This window comes from Clinocottus analis, unplaced genomic scaffold (genome assembly GCF_023055335.1).
Source record: "Clinocottus analis isolate CAN_PGR_092001 unplaced genomic scaffold, fCliAna1.0.p SCAF_5, whole genome shotgun sequence".
NCBI classification, from domain to species: Eukaryota; Metazoa; Chordata; class Actinopteri; order Perciformes; family Cottidae; genus Clinocottus; species Clinocottus analis.
The window spans coordinates 19597751-19605250 of record NW_027176207.1 but is presented as its reverse complement, the minus strand read 5'-3'; the positions used below and the strand labels follow the sequence as shown (position 1 = coordinate 19605250).

Here is a 7500-nt window from a genome sequence, read left to right as displayed (position 1 = left end):
GTGTGCACTGTGCATTGTCTGGCTGCCATTCAATGCCCCGTGGCTGATGTGAACCATGAAAACCCAGTCGCTCTGTAACGTAACGGAGCTCAGTCACAGGGCAGCGGATAGCCAACTGCTACTTCCTGTGTGTGTCTGTGTGTGTGTGTGACAATGTATGTTTTTACAAATTGTATCTGCATGCTTGGCTCTCCTTATTTTTTTTATACCCCGCGGGGGCGTCGGCCTGTCTGCGTGTGAAACAATGCGACGCACGCTATTGGACGAACTGCACGCTCTGCACCACGGCCGCTCACCGCTCTGCACCTCAGGACCTGTTGCATATTAACCATAATAAAACTAAAATTAATTAGTTTGAACGCGTTGCTTTAAGGCACAGAGTTCACATTCGCACCGTTGGATTAAGATGTGAAATAACGAGTTCGTCAGCAGAGCTCGATGGGGTTAATATGATGACGTCATGATGTGGACATTTAAGACGTGTATGTGCATCTCCCTGTGTGTGTGTGTGTGTGTGTGTGTGCATGTGCATCTCCCTGTGTGTGCACGTGCATCTCCCTGTGTGTGCATGTGCATCTCCCTGTGTGTGTGTGTGTGTGTGTGTGTGTGTGTGTGTATGTACATCTCCCCGTGTGTGTGTATCTGAACATAGTGTGTTGAAATGTCCGTTGGTTTTCGGCGTTTCTCTCTGCCTCCTGCTGTCTTTCTCTTCACATTATCTCGTCTTACTGTCTGGATTTCCTTCCAGTCCAACGCTCATCTTCCTCTCCATCTTTTTTTGGGATAGCCCCTTTCCCCCCTTCCACACACACACACATATACACACGACACACTCTTCGTCTTCTCACTCCTCTATTGATCTCGGGAACTCTCTTTCCTCTGTCTGCTTCTTTTCCAAACTTCCCATTGCTTCCTGCATTTCGGCCGGACACCAGTGTTTCACGTGTCAGAGATGTTCGGCCAAACCACAACCACATGATTTTGCAACACGGTGGTATTTATTTTGGTTTGACGGCGTTCCCCTCGGCTCTGCACCGTGCACCGTTGGTTCCACTGCGCCTGACAGCTGGCGGCATGCAGCGATTGTCCTGCTTCCTCTCTGACAAAGTGCAGGTTTAAGGGTCATGATGCAGTAAAAAAACACTGGCATGACAAGGCAGTTTAACACACACACACACACACACACACACACACACACACACACACACACACACACACACACACACACACACACACACGAGAAGCAACAAGTCAGCCTTTTCCAAACCACTTTGTCTGCTGGATCACATCTGAGGAAGTCGATATTTTAGGAAAAAAAAGAGCGATAGAAAGCTCCCAACAGGTTTGTTGCATAATTGAATCAAGTTGAGTTATTGTGGACATCATGAGAGGGCGGTCGGTCGTCGTGGCCGAGCCGGAGAGAAGTGGTTTTAAAGGAGGATCGCTGGAGAATCATGTAGCAAAAGTCCAAAGTCAGATAAAAAATGGATACAAAAGTTCAAACTTGGAGTGTTTGACTTCAGCCTCTGGAGATGGAAACACTGGTACGCCTGGAGTCTGCTGCTCCGGACCGATTGAGATGAAGTTGTACATTTGTGAGTACATCCCCCCCCCGTCTCCTCCTCCTTTATCCACTCCTCCTCCGTCCTCCTCCATCCCTCCAGAGAACAGGCAACATCTCAATCAGCAGTCTGGGCTCCGGTTCGCTGGGCTGATGGAGACGAGGCCGTCCGCCCCGAGCCAGAAAGAGAGAGACGGAGAGGAGACGAGCGAGCTACCGCTGGACTTAAAGACTCGTCTTGTCCGTCCGCGTCCGTGCTGCTCCTCACGGGCAACGGGGACATTTCCAATGACTTCTTTCACTTTAACGCACCAGTACTGACCGGGCTGCCGCCAGGACAAGAGGTTAAAGAGACGGACCCTTCGTGCGACGGACCCGTGATCCCGTCACCGGCAGCTGCACCGTGAAATACGATGCCTGAAGCAGTTAGGCGGCGTAAATCCAATAAAAAGCCAGTAAATGGGATCGAAACACACAATTACCGGTCGTCATTTTTATTTAAAAATCCGATTACTCAGTGAAACGGTTGTTTTTTTTAAGTCCTGGTTTTCCTGCCCGGAGACGGAAAACAACGGCAGAAAGTCGCCTCGTGATGCTTTTAATGCAGCGAGAGAAGGAGAGAAAATCATTGTAATCCCGCTCTGAGGAGGACGGACAATCAGCCGAGTGTTTGGAAGAGCTGCTTTTATCCTGACGGGTGTCCTCAAAGACACTTTCCCAGCTACAACGCAGGAAGCGGGACCACAAAGAAGTGCCTTGCAACGCAAAAAGCCAAATTATTCTCCAATTGCTGCGAGAAAAAAAACACAAAATTATAGGGAGATGTGCTGAGGCCTGTCGTCACATAACGAGGAGTTCTTTCTGGAGGATTTTTATGTGATAGTCAGATTTTCTTTTCTTCTTTACTCTCCACCAAACAGCAGATGAGTCAGTAGAGTCAGTAGTAGTAGTAATAGTAGTAGTAGTAGTAGTAGAGTCAGGTGTAGTAGTAGTAGTAGAGTTAGTAGTAGTAGAGTCAGTAATAGTCAGTAGTAGTAGAGTCAGTAGTAGTAGTAGTAGTAGTAGTCGTGGTAGTAGTAGTAGAGTCAGTAGTAGTCGAAGAGTCAGTAGTAGTAGTAGTAGTAGTAATAATAGTAGTAGAGTCAGTAGTAGTAGTAGTAGTAGAGTTAGTAGTAGTAGAGTCAGTAATAGTCAGTAGTAGTAGAGGGAGTAGAGTCAGTAGTAGTGGCAGTAGTAGTAGTAGTAGTGGCAGTAGTAGTAGTAGTAGTAGTAGTAGTGGTAGTGGTAGTGGTAGTAGTAGTAGTGGTAGTCGGTGTGAAGCTGGTGACCAGAACAGGAGAAAAAAAACATCTGTTAAATGCAAAAGCTCAATATTTTTGAAATAATTGGCTTAAGCAGAAAGATGAACAGTAATTATTTATACATATATATTTTTGTATTTTTTGTTTTGAATAAAAAAAAATGCAAAAACTGACCAACTAACCTGAAAAGCACCTGAACTTTGTTTATGGAGATGTTTCTATCTTTGTCTTTCATCGGTAAAACTCACATAAAGCAGTTTATGAAGCTTTATGAAATTATTGGTATTATTCTCACCTCAAAAAGGCCTCTCGTGCTTCCTGGAAGCGGGCCGCAGCTGGGGAATTGAACCCCCGGGTTGCTGTGTGTAAATGAGCAACGTGAGTAAAAAGGAGCGGGTTTCCTCCCCTCAGGAGCTCGAGCTGAAAGTCTGGAGTTCCTCCGGCGCGATGGAGGCATTAAAACGCCTCCCGGCTGGTGATGGATGCTCGTCGTAAGCCCGTCTTTCCATTTCAAAACGGCGGAGGAGTTTCTTATGATGTCGTGCAACAAATCAAAAGCCGTCGCGGTGATGGATGGAGCCCGGGAATGAAACATAAAACCCCGCTCAGCTGCAGCCACAGGTACAGCGGAGAAATATGTGGGAGACGTCTGAGTAAATAACCCGGACCGAAAAAAATGGAGTTGATTTCCCCCGTGGTCGGTTGAAATGAGTCCTGATGAGATTCACAGTTGCATTCAACTCCTCGTGTGTTGGGTTCAGCTCGTTTAGACGTTTCCTCCAACGAGCACCTCGTTACTGTAAAGCAACTCATTTCAGAGGCTTTGGGTGACCTCGAAGAAGAAGAAGAAGAAGAAGAAGAAGAAGAAGAAGAAGAAGAAGAAGAAGAAGAAGAAGAAGAAGAAGAACCTTGAAGAAGAAGAAGAAGAACCTTGAAGAAGAAGAACCTTGAAGAAGAAGAAGAAGAAGAAGAAGAAGAACCTTGAAGAAGAAGAAGAAGAACCTTGAAGAAGAAGTGGAAGAAGAAGAAGAACCTTGAAGAAGAAGAAGAAGAAGAACCTTGAAGAAGAAGAAGAAGAAGAAGAAGAAGAACCTTGAAGAAGAAGAAGAACCTTGAAGAAGAAGAAGAAGAAGAAGAAGAAGAAGAACCTTGAAGAAGAAGAAGAAGAAGAAGAACCTTGAAGAAGAAGAAGAAGAAGAAGAAGAACCTTGAAGAAGAAGAAGAAGAAGAAGAAGAACCTTGAAGAGGAAGAAGAAGAAGAACCTTGAAGAAGAAGAACCTTGAAGAAGAAGAAGAAGAAGAAGAAGAACCTTGAAGAAGAAGAAGAAGAACCTTGAAGAAGAAGTGGAAGAAGAAGAAGACCCTCGAAGAAGAAGAAGAACCTGGAAGAAGAAGAAGAAGAAGAAGAAGAAGAAGAAGAAGAAGAAGAAGAAGAAGAAGAGCAGCCGAGCGTCAGACAGCCACGCTGGAGGAAGTCATTGAAGTACTTAACCTCGCTCCTCATGGAAGACCCGGGAGATCTGTGGGGGAGTCAATAATGTACTTAACCTCCCTCCCCTCCGCAGACCCCCGTGTGCCTGTTGCTGTAAGGAAGGGAAGAGGGGAGGAAAGAGGGGAAGAGAAGGATGGCAGGATTTGGGGGGAAAGAAGCTGTTTTATTCAGCGTTAGCATAAATGCCAGAGGAGGTAAAGCGTGCGCGGGGAGGCCGGGATGCAGGAAGAGCCCAGTTTCACGACCTCATGAATCTCCTCCCTCCCTTTGAAGGTCGTAACCCGTCTCCTCCTCCTCTCTCCTTCTCTCCTTCTCCCTGCCTCGCTCTCTTTGGCTTCATGTCTCTCTCTTTCAGGCTCTCTTGACCTCCTGGTTTCTTTTTCTCCTCTTAGCCGGCACATTTTCCTCCTTTTTGACCCTGAAGCGACCCGTCCGAGAGACTGAACCTCTTCAGGTTTCCTTTGCCTCCTGGTCGCTATTTTTTTTATTTTCTTCTCGCCTGGGACACTTTTTTCATTTAGAAACCCCCGAGTCTGCACGAGTACGATGCACTTGACTCGTGATAAAGCGTCACATTAACAAGGTGACGGCTGTTGTTCTGACCGGTGATGTCATCTTTAACCCGGGGACATGTGATCAGGTCACGGATCAATGCTGCGTCCGTCGTCTTAGAAAGCAAGAAAACTTTATTTACAACCACTCTGATTGACAGAGAGAGATGCGCTGCTAATGCAAAAGACACTTCTGGAAGAGAAAGTCACAAATGTAACTCTGTACTTTCACTGAAGTACACGTGGAAGGTACATGTTGAAGGTATACATTGAAGATACACGTTGAAGGTACAGGTTGTAGTTTCTTGTTACTAGTGTTAATTTTCAGGATATTCTGATATTTTTATACTCTGATACCAGTGTTTTGATTAATAAGCTGCATGCCTCGCGGCGTGGATATGACTGGAATACTTTTTTAAAATATTGGTTTTGTAATTGAAGTATCATTTGTGTAGTAAAATCGACCTTGTTGCCGACCCCAATCGCTGGATATCGACAGATTAAGACTCTTAATGGATGAGAGCAGTCTTATTCACTGAGCTCCATCCCTTTAACTGGGTACCTGTGTGTGTGTGTGTGTGTGTGTGTGTGTGTGTCTGTGTGTCTGTGTGTGTGTGTGTCTGACAGAAACACACAACACAAGAAAGCTGTTACTCATAATTATGACAATATAACTGCATTTATCTCTCTGAGTTCTCCCACTGTTATTGCATGGAGCTTGGGTCTCTCTCTCTCTCTCTCTCTCTCTCTCTCTCTCTCTCTCTCTCTCTCTTTCTCTCTCTCTCTCTCTCTCTCTCTCTCTCTCTCTCTCTCTCTCTCTCTCTGTCTCTAAAGTCGCCCGTGAAGCCGAGTGTTGCTACAGAATGTAATGAGTGCTATTTAAGATTTTGCAGGATAAATACATGTTTTATTTTTTCCTCTCCTCCTGAATCATCAGATCTTGTGCGTTCATCTCTTTCTTGAAGAGCTTTCTGTCTGCAACATATTCACATTTGGAGTGTTTCTTCTCTTTGCAACACTTTTTATTTGAGCTCAATGAAGCTTTTAAACTCATATGAAGTCCACAAAGAGCTTTTTAACTTCTTAACATTCATCTTCTGTCGGTGGTGTAAAGTACGATGGAGGCTCATTGATTTGATGTCGATGCTTTGTGACTGAAATATTTCCGTCGTGTCGTTTCTGTTGGGTTCACGTTGTCGAGTTTCCACTGAGAAAGTTGTGTTTACATTTGTTGCTACACGCCAAAAACAGGTTGTGGGGTCGAATGAGGTCGAAACAAACGCGCCGTTTCCTTTTTCTGACGAAAGTCTTGTGCAAAACATGTAATGGAAGGGTCATTTGTTTTGAAAAAATGTACAGATGGAAGCTGGATCGCAAGCTTTTTAAATAGAAATGTTGCTTTTTAATCTCCTCTATTTCCACCACGAACCGTCAAAAGTGTCCCAATTGTCCCAAGTGTGAAAGTTTGTTTAATTTTCTCCTCTATCATAAGGAAGAGAGAAGGACACCGTACCGCAGTAACAGCGGCGTTGCATGAGAAGGGACTCGAACACGGCGCCGACGCGCCATGAGTTCACTCCACCGTGTCGCTCGGTCCGGAGGCGCGAAACGCGACGCCGATGGAGCCGTCGGAGCGTTATTTCATTAACAAGTGTGTTTTCATGGTGAACATCTTCTCACCCGTTGTTTTCTCTCCCTCTCTCCTCCTCCCCCCCCGTCTCTCTCTCTCTTGCCCGCCTCATCCTCCCTTCCAACTCTCTCACCCTGACAGATGGAGAGCGAAAAGAAGAGGAGAAAATACTCCACGAGCAGCAACGACTCAGACACCACCGACAGTAAGTTGGAGAGTGTGTGTGTGTGTGTGTGTGTGTGTGTGTGTGTGTGTGTGTGTGTGAGTAAGAAACCTGGAAGTGTCAAAATAGTGAGTTCTTGTACTGCTGTTGTGTGTCAAGCTGCCTGGTTTTAGATATTTCTAATGTTAACCCTCCACACATACCCCTATATATATATATATATATATATATATATATATATATATATATATATATATATATATATATATATATATATGAATGAATGAATGAATTGGTTGCCCAAGTAGCCATTGAGTATGATGAAGTATAAGGCTCACTTTTTAGAGAGGAGTGGCGGGCTGTAGATTTGGTACCTATGCAAGCTGTTTAGTTTAACAGCTGATTGAGGCAACTTCTTCTTCTTCTTCTTCTTCGTCACAGTTTGATAGCGATAGACTTAAACAACACTGAGACACACGACAGACCGCATCTAGAGTCTGTCTGCATGTAAAGATTATCGCCGGCTGGATTTTTCTCCACGGCCGGCGTTGGAGCCGGAGCGCCGTGACGAGACACGCCGCACGATGGGAACATCTGGCCGGTCCGACGAGTTGCCGCTACTGGCAGCTTTCTGCCTAAAAGAAAACATTAAACAGTCTCTGAGCGGCGGCACGGTGTTACACAAGCACGCTTGGCTCTCACAGACGGTTATAAAAGAGGAGGATTTAGTCATTTTAATTCCATTTTTAAATGTCATTCTTCTTGGCTTCCTCTTTCGGCAGTAGCGTGACTAATTCCTGGC

General features: G+C 45.3%; 1 protein-coding gene across 3 annotated transcripts in view; it reads left to right on the top strand.

Annotated features, from left to right (window-relative positions):
* The window catches only part of jade2 (jade family PHD finger 2), a 115735-nt gene that overhangs the window by 10927 nt on the left and 97308 nt on the right, over positions 1 to 7500 (top strand). For all 3 annotated transcript variants that reach the window (XM_068600416.1, XM_068600415.1, XM_068600414.1), the window contains exon 2: positions 6677 to 6740. In XM_068600416.1, coding sequence (XP_068456517.1) covers positions 6677 to 6740 — 64 coding nt within the window. The remainder of the gene's footprint in view (positions 1 to 6676; positions 6741 to 7500) is intronic.